Below are 27,928 nucleotides of genomic sequence, written 5' to 3' on the forward strand. Positions count from 1 at the left end.
CTGAGTGCTATCCTCTTGTGTATAGTCATTGTGTTTGTGTCAAATCTTACACAAGTGAGTTATCTTCCTTTTCTAACCTATAAATTGTCCTCTTATTTGTGATGTCATCATTTAAACCAATTTCAACTCGGGATCTTTCCCTAATTGATTACGAAGGGCATATGTATTAATCTGCTGATTAAAATCTCGATAGCAAATATAAAATTATTATCCATTTTAATAGATTTAAAATTGGGAAAGCTTTCCACATTTGGATTATGTATGACACACTGTATACAGGGTGTCCCACGACGAGTTAAAACTATCTGTATATGGTAAAATACTTATAGTGAAATCATGAAAATTGATACGTTTAGGTTTTCGGATATGATCTTTTTAACTAAAATATTTTCAAAGATGACTAACTTCCGGTTCTATCGGAAATCGACTGTGACTTTGTACTTTGAATAGAACACCCTATATATTAATACATTTTTAAAATATACGTAAAATTTAACTGTTGCAGACTCTTATAAATTATTTTTTTACGAGAATACCTTTAAAGATATGAAAATGGTTTCTATTCGGTAGCTTTTAGCAATCATATGTATTTGAATCTATACTTGAAAATTTTTAATTCTATACGGGGTTTGTATAAAAAGTGTTCAAAGTTTAACTTCATAAATATCAAATTTCTTTATTTTTTTAAATAGAACCACCCGGTTTTTTCTATTTTAATGCATTCAGGGGTGAAAAATAAGGCAAAGTCATGTAAACTTTACCTATATCTTACCGTTATCCAGATATTAAATGTTTTCTGTAAACTTTTAGAGAGTCGGAAACGACTAAAAGTTGGAATAGGATTGGAAAATACAATTTGATTTGATTTTTTACAGACCTTGACAAGATAAAGAAATATATCTCTAAAAATTTACAGAAAGCATTAAATATTCGGATAACGGTAAGGTTTAGGTATAGGAAAGTATACATACCTCTGAATGCATTAAAATAGAAAAAACCGGGTGGTTCTATTTAAAAAAAATAAAGAAATTTGATATTTATGAAGGTAAACTTTGAACACTTTTTATACAAACCCTGTATAAAATGAAAAGTTTTTCAACATAGATTGAAGTACGTCTGACTTTGCTATAAGCAACCTAATAGAAACCATTCTCATATCCTTAAGGATATCCTCGTAAAAAAATATTTTATAGGGGTCTGCAACGGTCAAATATTTCTCAAAAAAATTAATAACTCAAAAATTATGCAGTTTTCGAAAAAAGTTTTTAAACAAAAGTATACTAAAATTTTACGCAGATGTCAAAAATGTATTAATATACAGGGTGTTTTATTTGAAATAACAAAGTTACAGTGGAAAATATTTTAGAAATTTTCATTATTTTACTATAAGTATTTTGCCATATACAGAAGTTTTAACTCGTCGTGGGACACCCTGTATATCCTTAAAAGAGGATGATGTGCAGTTCTTCTTGGGCAACGGAATGAAATAGAAAAAAAACTTCAAATTCTTACCAATTCTTATTTATTATACAATGAGATACAAAAATAGCAATTCTATAATATATTTTTACAATTAAATGAAATTTACTAGACATTGATTACTTTTTTTAAATTACAATATTTGTTCGAAAACAATAAAAAACAGTCTTTTCTACAACTATCATATGATTTATGGATTATTAAGAGATTATTGATAAGTAATGACAGTACTTACTCTTGCAAATTAAAAAATAGTGACCTAAAAGCCCACGTATATTGCTAGAAATGTGCTAATCGAGTATTTTGCTGCATTAAACAGTCATCTCCACTATAGGCTTCCCATTCGATGTTAAAAAATTCTATAGTCACCATAACATGCATCTAGAAAATTATATGAAGCTGTAAGCGTTCCTAAAACGCCTGAAATTATATAGACAACATAAATAACAAATTAGAACAAGGAAAAAACCTCCCCTGCAACTTTTAATAATTGTCATATTGATAAGAATTAATAATATATTGTATTATATTTCCTGATAGTTGTAGATAAAGTATAGTATTATTATATTCGCAAGTAATGGCTATTACCCACTCATTGAATAATGTACTATTATACGGTTTTTATAAATAAAATGGAATTAAAATCATTTTAATATGAATTAAAACCAATAAAAGTGATGAAGAATGTTTATATGCAGTAGAAACACTCTCTGTAACAAAGAAGAAGATATTAGTAACCTTAAAATGAACATTCGATTATCGTGAAAATAAAAAGATTATTGAATATTTTTGGATTTGATGTAATTTAATTTTATTATGCGTTTGAAGGATTTTGATTACCTATAGAGAGACCGATAACGAGGTAAATAAATCTGAATTATACAGGTTGTTCCGGGAAAATAGAGTTGTGTTATACGACCCCTCGTTTCTGCGTTATAGGCCTTCAAAGTTGCGAGATCGGAACTTATATTTAAGTATTTTTTCTAAATTATACGATCGGATATTATGAATTTTTAATATATGTCCATGTGGTTTTTTTGATGTTATGAAAAATTACTATCTGGAAGCCAAGGGTGGTTCATGTCCAATGTCACAGTATTATTTTCACATCATCTACCCACTCACCGAATTTTTTGCATCCCGGAACTCCCTGTAGCGGATTATCCACGTATCTAGTCGATTCTACAATTTCTTAAAATTTCTATAACATCCAGAGAAGTTGAGACTATTTAAAAATTTACTAGTAAAAAAATCATATTCATCCACTTCTCCGACGACATTCCTTCACCCTCCCTCTCCCTTCAGTGTTTGCTCCAAGAAGTCGTAGCAAAGAAAAAGATAAATGATTACTAATTCCATTTTCATTCTTGATATTAACTTATTTCTCCGATGTCAGATAAATTTTCGATTTTTTTACAATACAGAAATAAGTAAATTCCTTTCGAAAATGTCAAGCTGCCACCTGCTGCTAACGAAAGAGCACTTCGGTTGATAAATATCGTGTGGTACGCCACCCACCCCTCCTGGTTGTTTCTCTCATAACCACGTAACACCATTTTCCTTTTATATTAGTTTTTGGTTTTGTGAATTATCCACAGCAACCTCTTTCATTGTCTTCATTCGTTCATGGTCTAAAGAACGCCATATTTTTATTTATTTAAAGAAATTTATGAATTAAATAAATTTCACCAAGCAACGCTACTGCTTATCGCAGACTGTGTAGCAGGAATATTCCGAAGAAATTGTGTACATACGCCTTTCGACAGCTTCGGCCAATAGAAATGCATTTATGTTCATGATTCGATGTTTTCATTGGTAAACAGTGAAGATGATGAGTCCACGTGGACTAACGGTAAAAATTATTCATGAAATATTGATTGTTCTTCGCATAAATGTCTTCTGCAATTGATATTTGAAGAACTATAAACGTGTCATACTAGAGTTCGTATTTGCATTTGAAATTTTTAACTTTGTGATTTCAATTTTTGAAAAATGTCGCAACAAAAAAGTAGTATTTAGGAAAAATAGGAACTGTTTAAGCAAATTGAGAATGGTGCTACGAGAAAACAACAAATGAGGTTGTTATATGGAATAGAGAAATGTACAGTTCGAGACACTTTAAAACAAAAAGATAAATTGATGCGATTCGTAGCCAACTTCATTAACGAAAGCACTTTTGAAGAAGTGAATGGAACACATTTAGTGAGTCAACAAACAACTAGATGTAGCACTTTTACGTTGGGTCACGTGAGATATGAGGAAGCGCCTGTTCAGGGTCTATTGTTGTTGCAATAACAAACAATTTTTTGAAATGCTGGGATTCGAGGGGACGCTTCGTCAGGTTCAAAAACGTCATGGAATAAGAGAAATTGGTCTTTACGTCGACCTACAGCTTGCTCAATATTTCAAAGAGGATTTTAAACAATTTCTTCAATCAGAAGGAGATTGTTCTGGAAATGTTTGTCAACACGAACTCTAGAATTTGAAAGCGAAAATCAAGCGAGACGGAGTGCGTGTAGTAATCAATGGCTAATAATTATAGCAATTCTACGGGATATTTTGATAAAGACCTAAAGAAAAGTCGAGACGTCAAATCATCTTTCAAAAATTATTAAAAAAACTAATTTTAAAACAGAAAAGACCTAAAATCAAGAACAATTAGATGCATTAACTTATCAAAAGGTCTAGGAAATGAGAAATAAAAGAAATTTATGATTTACTTTACCAATAGTGGATAAAATCCTTTTTCTTGTAACTGAATACGTAGTTTGTGGTATATTTAGTTGACAGGAAAAGTCCTTTTCTTCCTTATCAATGTAAATTGTAGATTTGGCAGTAACGTCGAATGCGTTGTTATTTGGCATGACGATCACTGTCGTATCATTCAAAAGTCTAAAAAAAAAAAACATTATGATCTTGAAATAACAATAAATTGAATGATTTCTCAATTAATTAAATCAATACTGTCTATTTAATTAAGATGTTACTCTCCTTTCGAGTAAAAGCAAATGACTTATCTACTAATTAAAATGTATTTCTACAAAGGATGCGAACCTCTGATCTCCGTGTTGGAAATTAAGCACTTCGACAACCTTACCAACTACACCGTTACGGCTCGATATAATTTTCGAGGAGATTTAGGTATATAAGCAGCGAAGCCATTATACGAGGGTGGTATCAATAAAAAGCACATCAAACTAAAAAGTTGAAAATAATTTAAAACAAAAATGGATGAAAAATACTAGTATTATTGGGGAAAAAGCGTCGGGCCTTCGATATACAAGAAATATGGAACAAAGTGCTCTTCCATGATGCGTAGGCTCTTCCTGCCCTTCGCTCAAATCTTCTGAATTTTCCGGAAATATAAGTGACTATGAAGTAACCGGTTTTGTGCTTATATCGAACCCCAATTTTTTTAATTATATCAAAAGGTCTTCTACAAGTTCAATACAGTTTTCAGATTCTTTTTAACCTGAATTAAGAGAGATAGAAAAAGATATTCATTGTATATATTTGAGTGGGACGAGGGAGTTTTTATAGAGAGAAAGATTTATTGGAGTTGGATTTCATACAGGAGCTCCTTTTCTGCAGGGTTGTGATTGCGCTGTTTTAGGAAAAAAAACGACGACCAAATCTGGCTCGAAGAAGAAGAAAAGACAGCTCCAGTCTAAAAATCTGCCCTAACCAGGTTTATGGATATAGTTTTTTTGTTCTTCTCGTTTTTTTTTCTTTTAGAATCTTTTTTGTTTAATATTTGATAGGAAGCAGGTATCGTCGGCCATTTGAAAAACCGTAGAAAATCTGCAACACCGACGATCGATGAGGGGGAAACGAAAAGATTTTTATAATTTTTTCATGACTTACCTTTCTCCCAAACGTATCGTTATATTTGGTATAGGGAAAACACCCTTCGCTATACATCTTATTTCGTAATTTCTGGATTCGATCAAAACTAATTCAAGATCAAACGAAGAAGGAGGTACTGAAAAAAGAGGTAATTTACTTAATTGATTGAGAGAAAAAGCAAAGAATACACTATATAGGGTGTTCCGGGACTTTATGGAAAAAATTCGGGGGTAAATGACGTGGGAATAACGCTGCGGCATAAAAAAAATCTTATACAATCCCTCGTTTCTAAGTAATAGGCATTCAAAGCTGCGAAAGCAGAACTTTATGGGCGGCTCATGCCCAATAGTTAACAATCTGTAATTTTCACAGGGATAGCCTGTACAATCTAAAGATAACAATTTGATGAAATTATTGGTTTAGGAGTTATGTAGATTTTTAGATCGTTATACATGTCAAATAAACCGTTCGTCATAAATAATTACAAAAATTGTAATTATTTATTGAAATTTCTTACAGAAGATATCAAAACACAATAAAAAATTCCTTGAAAAACTTATTTTAATAATATTTTAATCAATAATTTTTATATCGTATTTAAAGCTTCAATATGGTGGAATTTATTTCAAGTGAATATGCCGACATGCATTTGATGTACGGTTTGGTTCCTGGTAACTCTTCAGAAGCCAGAAAGTTGTATACTGAACGCTATCCGGGCAAATTTAAACCCTACCGTAGGTAAACAGGTTTGTCTTGGTAAATTAAGTGAACTAGTCAACAACGAATTATACGAACACCAACTTGAAAGCGAAATGTATTAAATGCAGTTGATGCTGATGCCACAACTAGTGCACGCTAAATGTCATTACAATTTAACGTATCAACAACTATTCGTAGGATTCTCCAGGAGCAACTTCGTCATCACTTTCATAGCCTTGGAAGTTGAGGGTTATTCAGCAAGACTGGACAATGCTCGTTGGTTTTTAGATAAACAACGAATTGATGATACAATTGTTGGAAAATTACTTTCTACTGATGAAACTGGTTTCAAATTTTCCATAATTTACATTCGTGGACAGACGAAAATCCCCACGGTACAATAGTGGGTAATAGAATTTTCTTATAATATTCCTCTAAACATTCGCAGACACATGTGGTTCATGCACGATGCAGCCTCTTAACTAATTGATGTAAAAAAAAACATTTTTCCTTCCTAAAAAGTGGATTAGTTCATTTGCATGGCCACAACGTTCTCCTGAATTATATACAATGGATTCATTTTTTAAAAGATATTTTAAAAGCTTGGTATATGCAACACCGGTAAACACAAATAACGAAATAATGAATGATATTTCAAGTTTAAGAAATATCCTTCAAGGACTCCGGAAGTGTGTAGAAGTTTAAGGTGCCAATTTTAATACCTCCTGAAAGTATTTTACTAACAATTTATGATAATTTTTTTCGGAATATTTCATTATGACGAACTTTTTTCTTGGCATATACAACGATCTACAGATCTCCCAAACCTTAAATTTTATTTTAAATTTAAAGTTAAACGAAGAGTTCCTTTTTGTTGATCAATCGATTGAAAAAAAATTCATTTCTGCTATCTTTAGATCATACAGGTTGTCCCTGTAAAAGTTAGTGATCGTTAACCATTAGGCATAAGCCGCCCCTGGCCTAGAATTATCTATTCCATCAATAAAACTACATGGACATATATAATCATTCATTAAAAATTCATAATGTTCGGATGTATAATTTAGAAAATATAAGTTGTGATTTGGCAACTTTAAACACCTATAACTCAGAAACGAGGGGTCGTAAGAGACAATTTTTTGTATGTCACAGCATTATTTTCAAGTCATCTACTCGCTCCCAAATTTTTTGCATCAAAGTATAAATGAAATGTTCTTATTATTATAAGATGAGCTATCCCGTACTGATGTGAGACCCTGTACAAACTTATTTTAGAATTCCACTCAATTAAATGAAAACAATATTAATTTTTTTCAATCATTATTTATTTTCAATTTCAAATAATTACAGTATCTCGTAAAAATACCATCACCTGTATAAAAATAAATTCAATTTGTCCCTATAACGAATTCGGCGTTGCCTCTATGTCCTACTGTTCTTATTTCTGTTGTTATAAACAACTGTTTATTACATTCATTCATTGGTTACTCGGTCACGCGATATGTAATGTTAATGTGAGAAGAATACAGATTATCTGAAAATAGTATGCGAATCTCACCTTTAACACTCTCTTAAATATAAGCGTATTTCGAAATCAATATTTCTTGTACCAAGTCCATTCAAGTGAGACCGTCAACTTATCCGGAGGGGAGAGTTTGGATACACTTGTTCGAGCGCGGTGTTGCCGATATTATGAAATTTAATTACTAACCATGTAATTATTGATGAATTTATTGAATTCAAATTTCGCAAAATAAACATTGAATTATATCACTTCTATTCGCGGAAATATTTATCTTAATGCATAATTATCGAAAATAAATAGTATTTATATACGTTTGTTTAAAATACGCCAATTCATCAAATGATAGGGTTTATAAATATTTATATGAAATGTTTGCTGTTTTTTTAGATATTTATTCATATATAAATCAAGTAAAAGTGATAGTGATTCATTTATATATTATCAAACAATTAATTTCTTCTTCCTAAAAATATTCAGGTTATAAATCTTGTAATTTTATTATTAATTTTTATAAACAATTCTAAAACTAATTTTAATAGTATTGTATTTATTCCAATAATTTTATAATAATTCGATTTATTAAAAATTATATTATACTGATATCCTCCACACCACAACATCCAGATAGCTTGGCAACATTGATTGCTCTCTATAAACTCGGGATAAACTAGAAAGTATAGGTAGAAACGTACTAGGTACTGTTTGGATTAGGTTAATGTACAACATACGAAAGGTGAAGTTTGTTTTGACAATTATTGTAAGACTGAAATGTCACCCCTGAAAATCAATCAAATGTGAATTGTTTAAAAGATTTAACAGTGAAAAATGAGTGCGAAACCTTCGGTTTACCAAGGAAGCCAAATATTTGCTGGTCTTACTGAATATACAGGGTTGAGAACAGATCAACTTAATTTTATTATCAGTCAGTTTGGCGCTTTGATTTTGTCCACGTTATACAGAACCGCGTTACACCCTAGTAAGACAAGAACCGAAATTAGACATGTATTTGGACTGGGTGTTGGTATTATTATGGGTTATTTCTGCTTCGGATATCAAGCTATTCATTTGGCGGGTTTACCGGCAATTTGTTATATGGTATGTAATTTAATTAATTTTCATAATAAGTGAGAATCAAATTGTTTATTAAATTTTATTATTCACTGATTAAATACGATTTGTAAATATTTTTAATATTTCAAAGCGCGTTATGAAGAACGAAAACAATGTTTAACCTCAAAATTTACATTCCTTGAAAGTGACAAATTATACAGGGTTATTTAACTAAACTTTTATCAAACAATTCAATTTCATTATACCTAAAATGTGATAAAAAAGTTGAATTGTATGGTATGGTTTTGGTACTATGGAAAGAGGAAAAAATAGGGTTAAAAATATTTTTCGATTTACATAAAAGTGGTTATAATAAAAAAATTATACATGGCGATATATGTAGTGTATTTGTATTACTAATTCATTCACCGAAATCGTTAAGATTATAAAATTAGATGTCTTATCAAAGATTTATCGAGAATTTTTGATATGTACATAAGTTTGAGTCATGAGTTAAAATTATACATTCATTTCCTGTCATATTTTTAATGTAACACGAAAATAAATGATTACTAACCGTGGTAGTAAATAGAATAAACATTATCGAAATTTAAGGTACCATAAAATTAGTTATGTAAAGTACTTTATCTCAATCGACCATGTTCCTAAAACATTTATCGACAAACAAGACTTCAATTATTTTTATTTAGAAGTAAGGATATCTTTTATTATTAACCTTTTAAAGACAATTTTTTGAAAATTTTTATTGTGGTGTATAAGGTACTCATAAAAAATGCCGAAAATGCTAATTTTTTGTGAAAACTGTTATGACATGTGCCAAATTTGTCGCGTTTGTCACAGGAAACTTGTGATTTTGCCTTGCACTCGAAAAATTTACATTGTGCTATTCAGGAAGATGAACTTTGTTAACGCAACGCATTTCTTGGGCTGGTATCTGGGGGGTCCTCTTTTTTCTTCAAATCTAATTGCCGCAGTAGTGAACAACTTGTATATATGTTTATGTACATTTGGGATCTCGTATACACTGCGACCCAAACGATCTATCGTGTCCCCCTTTCTTGCTGGGATACTGGAGAATTCATTGTTTACAGCTGATCAATTAATACCACTTCTTTTAAAAAATCTCGAATGTGGGATGGCTTTAATTGCCACAGAATGCCAGAGTGAGCAACTTGGTGTGCCGCGCTTCTTAGATGTCACATGCTAGAATTTCTGCTAGATCAATTCAGCCTGTGGTATATAGTCATTGAAATTTTTAGCTAATAATTTTCTCCTTCACAATATAGTAGGATCCTGGTGTACTGTAGAGTACTGCCAGAGCGCACTCATCACATAATCTAACCTAAACAGGTTAGGTTAAGCGATAAGTTCTTGGAGTGAGACTGGTCGCATTTTGCTGCACACCAGAAGTGGACCCTGGAACTCGCAGTCCCCGAGGGAAGTCATACGTGACTTTGAAAACGATAGAATCAATCGTAACGAGGCGATTTGTTTTTGGAATGAGACTGGTGACATCGGTACTCTTCAGTACACCAGATTGATCACCACGCGGCACAGTCTTTAGAATAGTCTCGCACAAGATTAAAACATTATAGCGCAGTGATAGAAATTAACTTCTCCTGCAGCTCCAATTTTTGGTCGAAGAAGCACTAGACGAAATGACTCTTTATTCCTGATAGGTTCCAATGTTTTTTGAGACGAAATTTGCTTTTAGATAGTAACATCTACTGCACGGAAAAGGCTAGAGTAGGAATATACAAACAAAAAAGGGCGAATGACACTTGGTTATGTTATGTATACCGAGTTAGTTTAGTTTTCGTATTTCTGGTTGGGTCTCTGGATGTGAAGAAGGTGCCGACAATCTTGGGTTGAAGCTATTGAAATATTGTTAGGACTCTAACCCTCAGTGGGTATTCCGCAGATTTATGAACACCTTGAGCTATCAGGAAGTGAAAAGAAGAAGAATCGCTTCAGCCAATACGTGATGGCAGAAATATTTTAGCTGAGCAGAAGGAAGACAAATATTCTGGAACGCCCAATCAAACTGCAGTCTGTAGAATCTAGGAAGGCATGGAGCTGCAACTATCAATTTACGAAGGTTTTAATTTCGTAGAAGACTCTTCCTTCGAAGTCAAATGGATTTACCAGTCTCCATTTGACGTAATTTTTATTTGTAAGCATGAAGTAACGAAATATATGATACGAGGGGAATTCAAAACTCACTTTTTATAGATTATTAATTTATATTACTGAAATTTGATCATTTAGAAGATGCTTTAATGAATTTGACAACAAAAACATGTTCCCGAGATCCTTTATATATGGATTGGCATGTAGTAACGACATATATGATACGAGGGGAGTTCAAAACTCACTTTTTATAGATTATTAATTTATGTTACTGAAATTTCATAATTTAGAAGATCCTGTAATGAATTTGACAAAAAAAACATGTTCCCGAGATCCTTTATGTATGGATTGGCATGTAGTAACGACATATATGATACGAGGGTAGTTCAAAACTCACTTTTTATAGATTATTAATTTATATTACTGAAATTTGATCATTTAGAAGATGCTTTAATGAATTTGACAACAAAAACATGTTCCCGAGATCGTTTATGTATGGATTGGCATGTAGTAACGAAATATATGATACGAGAGGAGTTCAAAACTCACTTTTTATAGATTATTAATTTATGTTACTGAAATTTCATAATTTAGAAGATCCTGTAATGAATTTGACAAAAAAAAACATGTTCCCGAGATCCTTTATGTATGGATTGGCATGTAGTAACGACATATATGATACGAGGGGAGTTCAAAACTCACTTTTTATAGATTATTAATTTATGTTACTGAAATTTGATCATTTAGAAGATGCTTTAGTGAATTTGACAACAAAAACATGTTCCCGAGATCGTTTATGTATGGATTGGCATGTAGTAACGAAATATATGATACGAGAGGAGTTCAAAACTCACTTTTTATAGATTATTAATTTATGTTACTGAAATTTCATAATTTAGAAGATCCTGTAATGAATTTGACAAAAAAAAACATGTTCCCGAGATCCTTTATGTATGGATTGGCATGTAGTAACGACATATATGATACGAGGGGAGTTCAAAACTCACTTTTTATAGATTATTAATTTATGTTACTGAAATTTGATCATTTAGAAGATGCTTTAGTGAATTTGACAACAAAAACATGTTCCCGAGATCGTTTATGTATGGATTGGCATGTAGTAACGAAATATATGATACGAGAGGAGTTCAAAACTCACTTTTTATAGATTATTAATTTATGTTACTGAAATTTCATAATTTAGAAGATCCTGTAATGAATTTGACAAAAAAAACATGTTCCCGAGATCCTTTATGTATGGATTGGCATGTAGTAACGAAATATATGATACGAGGGGAGTTCAAAACTCACTTTTTATAGATTATTAATTTATGTTACTGAAATTTCATAATTTAGAAGATCCTGTAATGAATTTGACAAAAAAAACATGTTCCCGAGATCCTTTATGTATGGATTGGCATGTAGTAACGACATATATGATACGAGGGGAGTTCAAAACTCACTTTTTATAGATTATTAATTTATGTTACTGAAATTTCATAATTTAGAAGATCCTGTAATGAATTTGACAAAAAAAACATGTTCCCGAGATCCTTTATGTATGGATTGGCATGTAGTAACGACATATATGATACGAGGGTAGTTCAAAACTCACTTTTTATAGATTATTAATTTATGTTACTGAAATTTCATAATTTAGAAGATCCTGTAATGAATTTGACAAAAAAAACATGTTCCCGAGATCCTTTATGTATAAATTGGCATGTAGTAACGAAATATATGATACGAGGGGTGTTCAAAACTCACTTCTTGGAGATTATGAATTGATATTACTGAAATTTGATCATTTAGAAAATCCTGTAATGAATTTGACAAAAAAAACATGTTCCCGAGATCCTTTATGTATAAATTGGCATGTAGTAACGAAATATATGATACGAGGGGTGTTCAAAACTCACTTCTTGAAGATTATGAATTGATATTAATGGAATTTGATAATTTAGAAGACGCTATAACGAATTTGACAACAAAAATATGGTCTTTGCTTTTTCCCTGCGTTCACTTACACGCATTCTATCTATTTTTAATATCATCCCTATAGTTTTCCCATACTTTGGTTATTAAGTTTCCGGGAGGATCAACGACATTTTTTGGAAAATATTTTGATTTTTGTTTCAGATTATGACGACGCAAAATCCTCGTGTAATGCATGGAATGGTACTCACAGTGGCCTTAATTTACTTATCTTTCATCCATTTATATCGACAGTTATTCGATTACAGTTCAATCGGTTTGGATATAAGCGGCCCTTTGATGGTCATTACTCAAAAAGTGACTTCATTGGCGTTCAGTCTCCACGACGGACTTACTAAAAAAGAAGAGGAAATGACGCACACTCAAAAATACTACGCCGTTCACAAGACTCCGAATTTCTTGGAATATTTTAGTTATTCGTTGTTATTTCCTTCTTTGATGGCTGGACCTGTGATATTCTATAACGATTATATAGATTTCGTCGAAGGAAATAATTACGTCAAAGCACAAAGTGATACGAGAAATTCTCAAGTGATATACGAACCGAGCCCCGTTAAAGCCGTTGTAAAAAAAGTAGTAACCGCTCTATTTTGCGCTTATATTTTCGTCAAGTTCTTACCGAGATTTCCTATCGGTAGAGTCAAAGATGGAAATTTCGTAGAAAACTCAACAGTCGGTCATTTATTTTGGTACTTGACTGTCAGTTTGCTTTTAGTTCGATGTAAATATTATTTTGCGTGGACTATGGCTGATGGTATATGTAACAACAGCGGTATAGGTTTTTCCGGTTACAACGAAAACGGTGCGTCCAAATGGGATAAACACTCCAACGTGGACATCTTCCAATTCGAATTCGGTACTAGTCTCAAACAAAGCATCGAAGCTTGGAATAAAGGTACCAATATTTGGTTGAGGATGATGGTATATGAAAGAACGACGAAGTATTCTACTCTGTTAACTTATATATTGTCAGCTATTTGGCACGGATTTTATCCGGGATATTATTTGACATTCCTTAGCGGTGCTCTTTTTACTTTTGCTTCGAGAACCGTACGACGACACGTTAGGAATTATTTCCTGGGAAATACGGAATCGAAATTATTATACGACGTCATGACGTTCGCGGTGACTCGTTTCGTCTTGGGATACATTACGTTTCCTTTCGTGATTTTGGAATTTTCGTCGTCAATTATGTTGTATAACAAAATGTATTGGTGTCTACACTTCGGGGCCGTAATCGTGTATTTGTTTCTTCCAAAATTCGTGCCTAAATCTGAAATCAGAGAGCTTTCATCGAAGAGCGGGATCGCTTTGGCTTTAAAACAAGCGGGACCATATTCCAAGTAATGACTGAACGTACTTCCCAAAGAGTATATATATATTTTGTACGCACATTTTCTCAAATATGATACGACTGATTTTTTTTATAAACTGGCTCTCGAGTACTGACAAATTTTTTTTATTGAATTTATCCGAATTACCAATTTCAGGTTGTTTAAATAGGTTAATATTTATCATTAAGGCGTCTACCTATGAAAATATATTAAATTGTGATGTTGTTTTTATTACAATTTGATTAAAATATATTATTGAACGTTTATTTTGTACGTGTTTTATTTTATCGCCCTGGGGATGAGGTGGAAGATCGAACATTGAAAATCTGATTTTTTAGTGCAAGAATGACAATATTACAAGGATATATTGAAAAATTCTTAGCCTACTATAGACCAAACTATAAACCAAACAAAATTTGAATGTCAAAATATTTTATTACTCAACGTATTCTCCTCTTAATTGGATAAATTTAAAAAAAAATGTTTCTTCTTGCTCTGCAAACTAGACCTCCACAGCTTTTATTACCTCCTCTTTGGAAGAAAATTTACGACCTTCTAAACTTTCAGTTGAGGAAAGAGATGATAGTCGGACGGAGCCAAATCTGGTGAATGAGGGGGGTGTTCTAGTAATTCAAACCCTAAATCACGAATTTTTTGCACGGTAACATTAGATTTGTGTGCAGGGGCGTTGTCCTGCAAAATAAAACACCTTTTGATAGCTTTCCGCGTCTTTTCTTTTTGATTTTTTCCCGTAGAGTGGTCAGTAATGTCGAATAGTAATTTCCAGTTATTGTTCTACACTTATCCAAAAAAAATCAATCATGATTACTCCATGGCAATCCAAAAAAACTGAAGCAAGAACTTTTTCAGCAGATTTTTGAACACGAAACTTCTTAGGTCTTGGAGAACCAGAGTGTCACCGTTCCATCGATTGTTGTTTTGTTTCTGGATCGTAGAAATGTACCCAAGTCTCATCCATAGTAACAATTTGGCTTAAGAAGTCTATATCGTTTTCAAATCGGGCACAGATCGAACGCGATGTTTCTACCCTTGCACGCTTTTAGTCAATATATTTGGGGATACATTTTGCATCAATTTTTCTCATGTTCAAATTGACGTGTCAGTGCTTCAGATATTAGAAGACTTCCAGCACTGCTTCGATCTATGGAAAAAACGTATGGAAAGGTGTGTGGCGAGAGGAGGGGAGTATATTGAAGGAGAACCTTCGAATGTAGAATTATTTTTATAACAAAACCATTTTTCGTAACCTGTCTCGTAATTTAATTGCCAGACCTCGTATATTTTGTCTTAACTTTTGTTCATAATTCTTTTTTATTACAGTTTATTCCTTCTTATCAACCTAATATAAGTTTGTTGATTGTAAAATTATAGAAAGAATAAAAAGCCGTGAGCAGCAGAGCTCCATCACGAAAGTCGAATTTTTCGTTGAATGAAGAATTTAACTAATACACAAACAAATCTTTCCATAAAATGAATTTCTTGGAAATGATATCAATTCTCAATCTTATTTCTTTATATGGAAAATTTGCTATTCCTCAATAACTTTTCATTTCACAAGTTAACTCTCACTCTCGAATGAAAATTCATAATTTCAATAGACGCGGTGGTCTCGAACCCTCTTGTTCAATTCCAATTGAAACAAAGAAAAAATTGTCATAATGACAAGAAATTTTGAAAATGGGAAGTAAAAAAAATCACCCTAGCAACGATCATACTCGTATTATTCATTAAATAGGAGGCGGTCCAGTTCAACAATTTGTTTTGTGCTAGAAGAATTGAAGAAGAAAACTTTGAACTTGAGAAAGACAATTCTTCAACATCACCCCTACTTGCATGCGAAGTTCGAACCCTTTAGTTAAACTTTTTCTGGCCAAAAAATAAGAAAATATAACAAAAATGACCATAAAATGGAGAGGGGTGGAGATGGAAAGTTTCGACCGTAGACAGGAAATCATCTCGCAACTAATTGAACCTACATGTGAAATTACATTTTTCAGTCGCTTTTCGTATGACCTGCAGAGGTGAGCAAAGGTCAAAAACCACTTTTTTGCACTATGACCCCTCGAAATATTCATTTGTTTTCAACCAAACTCTAATAACATCAAACTACAGACATTCGAAAAACCATTATAATCGTGTTCAGGAAGTCTCAAAACATGAGAAAAATGATGTGGCCCCCATTTTTCTACTAGTCGTGCCTACTGTAATAGTCTAATTTTTCCTTGAAAAATTCAAATAAAAATTAACAAAAACTAATTTGTGGAAAATAATTAGCTATAGTAATGACTAGTGATATTGAAGTATTTTGCTAATTTCAAGCTATTTAATAGTAGAAAATTATCTTCAAGGTTGTGAACTTCATCAACTGCTGTGACACTATCGGAATATTGACGAATTTCTATAATTTTAATAGATGAATAACTAATGTTTTAATTAACAATCCTTTCTACAGATACTAAAAAAATTTCCACTTTTCTTACTGTTTTCACACGTTCAAAAATGACACTATCTTTTGTTAATATATATCATTGATAAAAAACACCTAAATTCCTGAAACTTTTGAAGCTAATAAACAGACTTATACAGTCACGTTATTTAGAGTAAAAAATTGTAGTTGTAAATTCTCATATACCTTCATTTTGTTTTGAAATCCATGTTAAATTATACGGTTAATCATTTTGGAGGTAGAGTGCGCACAACTATTAACAATAAACATTATTATACAAACTCAATCACGAATTGTTACATGTCAAATTGATAAGGGACGTTTTCAATATCGAACGAATACGATTAGCGCGCAATTCTTCTTAGAACTTTGTTAATTGTCTCAAACTACACAACAATCGATTTTTTTATGGTAAAAAGAAGGAGTAGTGAAATAACTTATGTGATTTTCATGTTCTAATCTAAAAAACCCAGATCGACACGATTTATGGTTTTACAGTTTTTAATTACTTGACGAAATGAATTTGAAATACCAGCGAACTGAAATACGTGAAGTAAAATAAAAGTCAAAATGACGGCGTGTCACAAGCAGGGCCGCCAACCAGTTAGAACGAAAAACCGCAGTTTTTTGTGTTCCCGCTTTTTACAGATCTTTGTTTATTGGTCCAACAGTCTACCTTTGAAGAAGGCAGTTTTGTAAGTGTATATGAGAACCATCTTGGGAAATCTGTATAACTTTTAAACGAGGTTTAGTGTTCATTATTTTGTACTAATATTATTTTCTGTTCTCCGTTCTTCTTCCACAACTTTTCCTAACCAAGTTTTCTGGGTTCTACTTTTTGTCTGTCTGCTTCTGTCTTTTTAGGCTTTATCTTGTATCAGATTAAAAATCTATTTTATTTCTTGTTGGTTCCTATATGAGCTTTCCTATGATAATTTCTTATATTGTCTATCGTTTTATTTGCTGTTATTTTTAGTTGTTTCATCTAGTATCTTTGCATTCAACACTAATATTCAAATTCTAATACATGAAATTATCGATACTACTGGTCTGAAATACAAAGATGACATTTCTTCTATCACCATGTCGCATGTAAGATGTGCTATTTCTTTTGACAACTGTTATGACAAGGAACGTCTATCAAACTATTTTCCAAGCTATAAACATGTGCTCTAGGAAAAAATAAATATATAGGGGCATTTTTAATACTTTTTGCTGATAATACCAGAGCAATTCCTCATTGTCTATACGTACTCATTAAAACATCAGCCGAATGGCTTTTGTTTAGTTTTGTTCTGATCTCACGTGAAAGCGGATTTTAGAAAAAGAAAACAAAATAGCTAGTTGATTCGATTGTTTTTGTAAGAAAAAACGCGCATTGAAATCTAATACCATTTGGTAATTGTGGTAATTCTCTTCCTTCGAAAGCAGAATTGGATTCAACTTCACAATTTCGTATTGACAGCTCGCCGGTTGAAGTTTTACGAGACAACTTATACTGTAGACATTTTTTAACATCGTGTGGCATGTAAATTTGGGTATGAGAAAGCTGTTGGTGCGTCGATTATGACAAGAAAGGAAACTGTGAGACCACGTCCAAGCAGGTGTTTTGTATCCATAGTCAAAAGTGGATCTACAGCAGAGATTAAGAAATAATGGAAACAATGGACGGCACCAAGAATGAGCTCTAAAGAAAAAGGATACATCGTGAAAATGATGGTCACCGTTTTCTGGGATTTACTAAAATTTGAGGTCATCAGAAATTTGAGGTCATCACCGCCACAGAGGCCTACTTCACATGTAGACCTCAAGAAAATGCATTTTGGACTGCACAAGGAACGTTCTCTAAAGAAGACGGATTCATCATGGCCACCGTTTTCTGGGATTTACTAAAGAGAAAAACGGTTAAGGTTCGGTTCAGGATCTATTTGGCGAAGAAAAACGTGATATTTCTAGGGCTGGGGCCAAACTGAGCTGTTTTACCCACTGTATTATCTAGATTTGGCTCCGTGCTATTTCATTTGTTCTCAAACTTGAAAAAGTCACTCTAGGGGTGGAAATTTGAGTCGAAGAAAATGTTATCACCGCCACGAAGGCCTACTTTACATGTAGACCTCAAGAAAACGCATTTTGGACTGCACCAGGAACGTGCTCTAAAAAAGACGGATACATTGTAAAAATAATAGTCACCGGACAGGATAGTAATACGTTCAAAAAGTATAAACAAAAATTGTTTTCTCGTAAACCTACACGAACCCGCAGGTAATTATTAATAGAAATTAAACTATAAACCTTTTAGTTAATTTCTGTGGATTTTTAAGCGATTTTTCATAAAAATTTAAGTTAGATAAATTTAAATTCTGATAATAGATTGTAGTAATTAAGATGATTCATTAATTTTGATTTATCGAAATAGTTCTGGTACGTTATTTTAAAAAAGAAAATTTTCCATGGACTATCGTTTTGATAAAATATCTTTAGAGGAATTTTTTATTTAAAAAAAACTTATGTAGAACTAATAGAAACAAAAAAAAATAAAGGGGAATTCGAAATTACAGATATTAGTCCATCAAATTCTCACTGGGCGACGGTCATTTTTAGTTGCCCACGCGGTACTTCTTGAACCATCCTCGTATTCGTGGTTGTGTTAAGATTATTTTAACTAATTTAATAACATCACAATAGAAAATAATGTATAAATACCTAAGACAATCATTTGTTTTTTCTGAGAATCTTCTGATCTCGGAGAAGATACTACACAAGTATAATTTCCTGTTAACTCCGGTGTAGGATTCATTATCCTAAGGGCTCTGTAAAGTTGATTTTGATTGGAATTAACTGTGTGGTTTAAATCAACTCGTTTCCTCAGAATACCTATAAGAATAGAAGAAAAAAAAACAATTTCAAAAAATTTATATTTATATAACTTCAACACAAATGTACACAGATCAGAAAGCGAACAAATCGCTTCTAGAAATTTATCTGATGAGGTTGAAATTCATGAGATTTTACAATTTGATGAACACTAGATACACCTGATTCTTCAGCTAGTTTTGAGATTTTTTTGATCTAATAGTATTGTGCGTTGAATCTTACCGATACTTATGGGTTGACGACCGACTATCCACTGGTAAACAAGTATGTTATCATTAAAGAACCATTTTACTACCAAATTCTCTTCACTGGGATCGTCTATGGTATAATCGCAATCTAATATTGTCGGGGTATTGGCAGTTACTATTTCTGGTACAATTAATTGGGTTATTTTAACAGATGAACCTCCTCCTGATGATCCTGAAAACAAAATTTGTTGTTCAAACGACGTAGAACAGATACAAACATGCTGGAATACGAGGATGCTTCCAGAAGTACCTGGCCTGACATGGAGATGATGGTAGTTGCTGGAAAATATCACTGTATCAGTACACAATCTATATAGCGTATGTTCCAAGTTTGAACGCTGTTTAGTATTTGTTTGGCAGCCATCAATATTTTATTTTATTTTAGTGAATTTTTGCACATGGCTTGAATTGGTCATCATTGAAAGGCCTTAGCCCAACCAATATAAAAGCTGAACTAGATTCTACTCTAGGTGGGAGTTCTCCTTTGTTATTTACAACATTGCAGTGGTCGACCAAATGAGGTGACGACTCCAGAAATATTGAAGAAAATCTATAAAGCGGTACTGGATGATCGTCGCACATACGGGTATTTAAACAATCTGAGCGGCCATAAGTCCATTTTGCAAAATGTAATACCAAACTACCTAAACCGCTGGTTGAAGTAGATGACTAGTCTATGAATTATACCTGAACCCTTTCATCACTCTACCATGCAGGGAGCATTGCCAAGGCCATTCTGATTTCGACCGTCTTGGGGATACATGTGATTGTTTTAAGCGTTATTGTGAATTTGTCAACTTTAGCCTTAAATATTTTTGTTTGGACTTATAATATTGAAAAAGTAGTGATGGATTTGGATATTGCAGGTAAATACTTACAAGTTTTGATAAAAATCAAATATTTTTATTTTAGTTTTATGGCAAGGGTTCGATTTTTAAGAAGTTATGCATATTACAACATTTTTGTTTTTTTTTATTTTTGGTTAATATTATACATGTTATGGTATATGGTATATATATGGTTCAGTAAAAAGTTTAGAGCTTTAAGAATTGGCAAATCAAAAAATTTGCGGCGGAAAAGCGCGGATAAGTATTATTAATATTATTTTTTATAAGATCTTCATTACTTTCTTGCAATAATTTTGTGTTTATATGCTCGATGTGTTTAGGAAGAATTTACTTTTTTAAAAGCTTAAAACTAATATTTAGGATATTTATTATATAGACTAAGTGTTTGAAGACATTTTTGCGTGTTTTTACCTTAGGGTATGTTTTCATACATTTGTTGTTAAAAAATTGGTTTTCTAAGCCGTGTGAAAATATCTGTAAAAAACTCTATTAAAATGTTGGTGCAGTTTTAAATTATATGTTTTTGTTTAAGTTTCACCTAGTTCTTCGGGGGTAAGAGTTGTCACCCGAAAATACTTATTTGAAAGGATGCATAGACTGAATTTACCTAATTTGGAAAAAAAAACTTAATGGTTTGAAAGAGCAACTTTTGTTAGGTAAAGGTTATACTGAAGAGCAAATTAATAACTTCAAGCGCACTTTTGCTTATTTTAAAACCCAAGTGAAACAAAGGTGGTTGAAATCCCACAAAAAGGAGGATGTTTTTATCAAGTACAACCGGACGTGGCTAGAAGGAACCATTCAAATTCCTGTAGCTGGGCAAAGCCGACCAGGCCGACCGCTCAAGTCATTTGGAGAATCTAGTGAGCGCACCAAAAGAAGAAAAACCGAGGAGATTCGGTCGACATTAGATAAGGAAATTATTGTTCATGCTGCTCAGACTGAATTGAGAAAATCTGGACAGAGAGACGCTTCAGAAATATTAAAGCAAATTACCTGCACTACTCCAAAACGTGCAACTAAGTACAAAAAAGCATTTTGTGACTCTAAAACTAAAGAGGTAGAGTCACTTACTGTAACAAAGGCTTTAGCTATGTTTGTTGATGCAGACTTAACTCGTCGACAATACGAAAGCATTAGAGTCACCAACAAAAAGTTTTTTCCATGTTATTCCCTTTTACAAAAGGCAAAACAGATGTGTTATCCACCTTCGGAAGAAATTAGAGTAACAGCTACATGTGTCGAGTGTAATTTACAGCCTTTAATTGATCGAACGATGAAAATGTACTCTGGGAAAATCCAACATCTTCATCCCCAAGGTACTGCAGACCTATAAGATTCCGATTTCAGAAAGAAAGTGTCGATGTTACGCTAGAAGAAATTGAGTACGTAAAAAAATCTGAAGCTGAAAAATGTCTAGAAAAGGAAAAGAAACTAGAAATCCAAGCTAGATTTCGCAGGGAAACAGGGTTACTGGTTGATATGACAAAATCAAATTTTGGCAACACAAATGATGGCAACACGAGCAGAAAATTTTTTGGTGACCCAAAGCTAGCCTCTGAAATAACTGGAATTAGTTATGATCTGATCTATAGGTTAAAAGTTATTTTAGAGACTATTTCAAGTGGGTATAAAATCGACACAGACAAATATGACCATTACGCAATGGATACTGCTCGATTGTATGTAAGTTTATACCCTTGGCACCCAATGACGCCAACCATGCACAAAATACTTATTCATGGTGCAAAAATAATAAAAGACGCATTGCTGCCCATTGGACAGCTTTCTGAAGAGGCTGCGGAAGCGCGAAACAAACATTTTGGAACATACCGTCAAGATTTTGCTCGAAAATTTTCCAGGGAAAACTGCAATAGGGATATTTATAATCGGTTGCTTCTAAGTTCAGATCCCCTTTTCACCAGCATGAGAAAAATTAAAAAAAGAAAATTGGGTTTCTTTTTACCCGAAACCGTTAGTTTAATTGTAGCCGAGAAGCCAAATGAAAATGAAGATTCTTCAAGCAGCGAAGAAAATATTTTCGATGACTAAAAATGTTTTTGTTATTTGATTTTAATAAATATGCTCAAATAACACATTTAAGAGTTTTTTTTATATACTAATATCATTTAGAATCAATAGAAGCAAAAATATATTTTGGACCGTGTAGATCGTTCAAATACCCGTATGTGCATCGACTGAAAGTGCGCGAGCTAGCAGGCATACTAGGCTTTGAAAAAAAGCAAAACATCACATATTAATTAAAAATTTGGACATGAGAAAGCTGTGCTGTTCTTATCTACGTTTATTACTAGATATACTCCACAAATAATCATTATTCACTTTGTTTTCGAACATCTTCAGATTTATATGAGTTATTTCATGTCTGGTGTATCACAGACTCCATAAATATCTCCAAAGGAAAAATTAAGGAGGGTAAGAACAGGTGACCTAGATGGTCACTCAATGATCTACGTGCTCAAAAAAAATGGAAAACCGTTTTATCGAGTGTAAGTGTGATAGTCCCCGTTTACTGGGATATACAAGGTGTGATCTACATCAATTATTTGGAGAAAGATGGCTATGTTGAATCGAGTAATTCGGCGCAAAAAATTTGATATTCCTGCTCGATAAAACAACGTCCAATATCTTCGTCCTCGCTAGCGCCAAATTGAATTTGGAACTGCTTTCATATTCTCCAGATTTAGCTACGCGATATTTTTTTGTTTTTAAGGCCTATTTTAACTTCAAGATAACAGTTCAGATGGTTTGAAGTTCGCTAGATCAAGTGTATTGAAATGAAATAACACTTTTTGGAAAAAAAAATCTTTTTACTTTTTTAGACTAAGTATTTACTAGACCATCCTCGTATTGGTAGTTGTTTTAGGAAGGTGGAACATTACTGGGTCAAGTATTTAGAATTAGAGAAATACTCTTCGAACAAATGACGTTTTTTTTGTATGCTACGTACTGATTTAAACATATTCGTATCGGTATTTGATTCAAGGTTGTATAAACTATTTAAATAACATCAAAATAAAAAGTAATGAATATTTAAATACCTAAGACAATCATTTGTTTTCTCTGGGAATCATCTGATCTGAGAGAAGATACTGCACACGTATAATTTCCTGTTAATTCCGGTGTAGGGTTCATTATCCTAAGGGCTCTGTGGAGTTGATTTGGATTGGAATTAACTGTGTAGTTTAGATCAACTCGTTTTTTCAGAACACCTATAAGAATAAAAGGAAAAAGAACAAGTGCTGTTGATAAAATAACAAAAAATTGATAAATATTTCTAATATATAGATCGCTTTATTAAGTCTGTATAAAGGGCAAAAATGGTATTTCACTCTCAAAGTATTGATAAAACTTTAGATAGTACATACGAGTAGTTTCCAACATCTTATAAACGGCCCAGGCGGTCTTATATTAAGATAAACAATCTCTTTGTATTGCAAAAAAAAATTTTTGTTGAAAAGTCATTGCAACTAAGAAAAAGTGTCCCAAGGATTTCCAAACTTAATAACTTTGTAAATTAAATGGAAATGATGATGAAAATGATTCTGTACAAAACGCAGGCTTGTTTGCCGATGAGCTTGGGTGAGTTTTGGACCAATCATAGGTGCTTTAAGGATCAGGTTATTTTCCTGCAGTATTCGTCTTACTGTCCTCTGACTAATTGTCACATCTCAATGAGCTGTCGTTGCATTAAGATGGGGATTTCTTAATGCCGTTGACACAATAAAGCGGTCATCACGAGCGGTTGTAAATCGCCTTCTGCTTCTTCCAGGATGAAAGTACCCAGTTCTCTCATAATGCTAGCACACTCTTCGAACCGCTGCGCGGGTCATATCCAACAATAGCTCGCTAACCAAGTTCATTTTCGATCGAAGCAATCACCTCGGCGGCTTTCGAACACCATTGGAGATTAAAAAAAAAAGGAAAATATGCAAATAATGTTAATATTTGAAAAATTTGTTATTTTCGTTACCATCACCACACAAACAGGTTTCATTTGTTGTCTGCTACGCATATAAACGAAAAGCTTTGCAGATAAATTTATACTCACATTAAAGCAAATGAAATGATCAGCATATATATATAAATCAAAAGTTTGCAGTGGGCCGATTCCTATGCACATAAGTTAAATTTTCTTAGTACTGTACAATTTTCGTGTGAGTTAATGACAACAATCTATCATTAAAAATCCTCAAATCAAAGGTAACTTGATATTACCACTTAATAAGGTAAGTAGGATTCTGGATGATTGACGTTTGTACAGGTATAAATTGTGAGCAAATAGTGTCCAATTTGTTCTTTCTTGCGCTGTTATTATTGAAATACGAGGGCCTCTTTTTTCAACCTCCGCTCCGATAGGATATAAATAAAAGACAAGTTCACAAAAACAATAATTTTATAAAGAGATTGAGACATTTGTCATATTTGAGGACAAGCTTTTCAATACGCTCTTCAAATAAAGTTGACGACAATGAATCCAAGTAGAGTACAAAACAGACATTAAAACTTCTGGATATTCCGTAGACAAACCAGTAATTGTGAATCTCGTTGAACCAGGTCATCTGAAATGACAGATTTGCGTCCTTGGCTCCCTTCATCATACACATCATTACAGCAATCTTTAAACTTTCGACATCGTCTCCATACACACGACTCATTCTCCGATGGATTTCTGCAGCCTTCAGCCTGTACACACTTCGCTATTCATATTTGTCGGGAGCATTAATAATAGCGGACATGTTTACGTGGTTGTAGCACAACGCCGACTGACGTGTGTAGTGCGAGAGCTTTGCAGTGGCCTACAGCGCATGCCCGCTTTCTTCTGCCCGCGTAGCGTCTGCACAGAGCGATTGGAGGTGGAAAAAAAGGCCCTCGTATAAAAACAGTTCTTGTCAGGAATAATTTGAAAATGGACTCAGATAATGTTATGAGTACTAGCAGATCATTCGCCCCCAAAAAAGAACCTGCAGAGAAACGAAATTTATATAAACAAAACTCACAATATGAACCAGACATAAAGGTGAATGATATTTTAAAAAAGTGGGGACGTTATCGAAAATAGCACTTTTATATGAAATCTACGGACACAAATTTGATTTTTTAGGATCGAATATAAAAACAAATACTGGAATAATCTTCTACCCATCGTGTAGGTCGTTCAGGAATTGTAGAAACCATCGATGATACAACAACAAAAAATATAAGTTGACTGTTCATAGTTTATAGTTTTTTTTAAATTAAACTCCAACTTACACTGACATAAAAAAACGACCAGATACACCACAACTTTCCGTTCATCACCACATAAAGAAATAGATTCTAGGCAAGCCACAAATTCTTATATTTTTCATATGAACTAGATAATTCACCTGGAAATGGAGAAATGGCAGAAAAAAAATTAAAATTGTGCGGAAAAGAAACATTCTTCTCTCTGAATAATAAAATTATCGCTCCTTCATTCTGAATTATTTTCATTTGATTTGAAACGATTTAGATCTTATCATTGTTTGAAATTTGTTTTACGAATAAATACAAAACTTTTCAAAACTTCATTTGCACCAAATTTGATAACTTTTATTCACCAAACGTAGTCACCGACTATTCATAGAATCAATTTTAAAAGTTGTTGTATTTAGAGTCGTCCACTGTCGGAGATTATTTTCTCTAGAAGAACGCATTTAATTTCTTTAAAAGTCTTTCTATTAAATGATTTTCTGTGTTTGAGATTTTGGTTCGGCACTTGCACATTAATTTCACCGTATCATCTACATTTCTATATAAATTTTTTTACGTAAATGATTTTAAACAAACAAATATTAATGTTTTTTGTTCCATAACTGTTAGAAGATCGATTTTTTGGCACTACGCGGCCCTTTCATATTTTACTCAATCACACTCAAATTCACAATAGACTGCACACTGCACCTTGTCAATTGCAACTAAACTAAATTAAACTGTTGAGAATACACAATTCAGTCCTCGTTACTAAATGAAAACACCTAAAATCGTATTTTGAATGAAATTTGTTGAAGTTTCTAACCTTCATTGGTGAATAGATTATTGAAAACAAGTTTCATGCTAGTTATAAAAGATTAATAAAAGATCAAAAACTTGTATAAGCTCAAATGCGTTTATGAAAATGTCACGAAATATTTAAATTTTTATGTAATAATATTTAAAATGAACGTGCAAAGTTCTGCATGAGATATTAGGATTTAGTATTCTCTTACCGAAGCTTATGGGCTGATGACCCACTATCCACTGGTAAACAAGTATATTATCATTAAAGTACCATTTTACCACCAAGTTTTCTTCACTAGAATCGTCTAGTGTATAATCGCAATCTAATACTGTCGGAGTACTAGCATTTATTACTTCTGGTATAATTAATTGATTTATTTTTACAGCAGAACAATTTTCTGATAGTTCTGAAAGGAAAATTCATTATTCAGCACACGTTGAAGCGGATAAACGTTTATTGACTATTAACAAATAATTATTATCCATTTTAAATGATCTTTGATATGAAAACATTCATAAGATCTTCAAAATTGTATGACTTACCGAAAGTTATTAGAATTATCCAAACCAAGCTGATATAAAACATTGTTGGAAACTTTTGAAATATTGAAATATGCGTGAAGTCGTTGTATCGTCTATAGATCACCCCGAATAACCGATAACCCCAAACACCCCAACAAGACTAAACATATCGTAAGGGTTTATCATGTACTCAATAGTCACTAAAATTGCGCAAGCTTACAATCTTTCAGAAATAATAATTAATTGATATCAATTAATAGCATAGCAATAAATACAGAATGGATAAATAAAACTTGTTCCAGAAAAATTACTGAATATTCTGTACAAATCTATGTTAGTTATGATAAAGTAATGTCCAAAACGTAGAACGTTAAATTTTAAACGTAATGAATAGTTTTTTCAGATGAGCTAGTCTTTTTTTAAACTATACAGCATGTTTCAAAAAAATTATTCCGCCTCTAGGATATATAGAGAACTGAAAAATATTTGAGGTTTGCTCAGTAAACAATTTTCGTAACTACTAGTACTAGTTTTAAAACTTTATGCTTTGGAAGCTATTACATTCAATTAATTTGTTTTCATTCTTGATTCAAGAGGATGTAAGATCAAATGACCTAGGTGGCCGCTCCACGTCATTTGAAATATTTTTAAGTCATTTCAGCTAAATATGCACGTGGATTTAACACATCGAATCACTAAAACAACCCCCTCAATTCTAAATTAAGAAGTTTCCAACGACTCATCCCATCACTTAGCAATTAATTCAGGTCTCCATGACCATGAAGGAGTTTTAGTCGAATTTGTATTTCCTTGTAAATCCTTGAAACAACACTCAGTTGGTGAGGATT

The 27,928-nt window shown here is 32.6% G+C and overlaps 2 protein-coding genes across 3 annotated transcripts; one reads left to right on the plus strand and one right to left on the minus strand.

Moving 5' to 3' along the window:
* Positions 1-1,505: 1,505 nt before the first annotated feature.
* Positions 1,506-27,314, minus strand: LOC130446363 (uncharacterized). 2 transcript variants are annotated; one of them, XM_056782582.1, is made up of 8 exons: positions 27,102-27,314; positions 26,768-26,965; positions 23,579-23,749; positions 19,643-19,840; positions 19,250-19,420; positions 5,344-5,461; positions 4,205-4,371; positions 1,506-2,189 (listed from the first exon to the last, which is right to left on the minus strand). In XM_056782582.1, exons 1-8 carry the CDS (start codon positions 27,142-27,144, stop codon positions 2,101-2,103), a joined length of 1,155 nt encoding a protein of 384 aa, XP_056638560.1. In that variant the 5' UTR covers positions 27,145-27,314; the 3' UTR covers positions 1,506-2,100. The 2 variants fall into 2 exon arrangements, with proteins under 2 accessions (XP_056638560.1, XP_056638561.1); XM_056782583.1 differs by having other exon boundaries at positions 1,506-1,860; positions 27,102-27,290.
* On the plus strand, positions 8,158-14,345 carry LOC130446362 (lysophospholipid acyltransferase 6). Its single transcript, XM_056782581.1, has 2 exons — positions 8,158-8,644; positions 12,890-14,345. Exons 1-2 carry the CDS (start codon positions 8,375-8,377, stop codon positions 14,090-14,092), a joined length of 1,473 nt encoding a protein of 490 aa, XP_056638559.1. The 5' UTR covers positions 8,158-8,374; the 3' UTR covers positions 14,093-14,345.
* Positions 27,315-27,928: the final 614 nt, after the last annotated feature.

Source organism: Diorhabda sublineata, chromosome 7 (genome assembly GCF_026230105.1).
Source record: "Diorhabda sublineata isolate icDioSubl1.1 chromosome 7, icDioSubl1.1, whole genome shotgun sequence".
NCBI classification, from domain to species: domain Eukaryota; kingdom Metazoa; phylum Arthropoda; class Insecta; order Coleoptera; family Chrysomelidae; genus Diorhabda; species Diorhabda sublineata.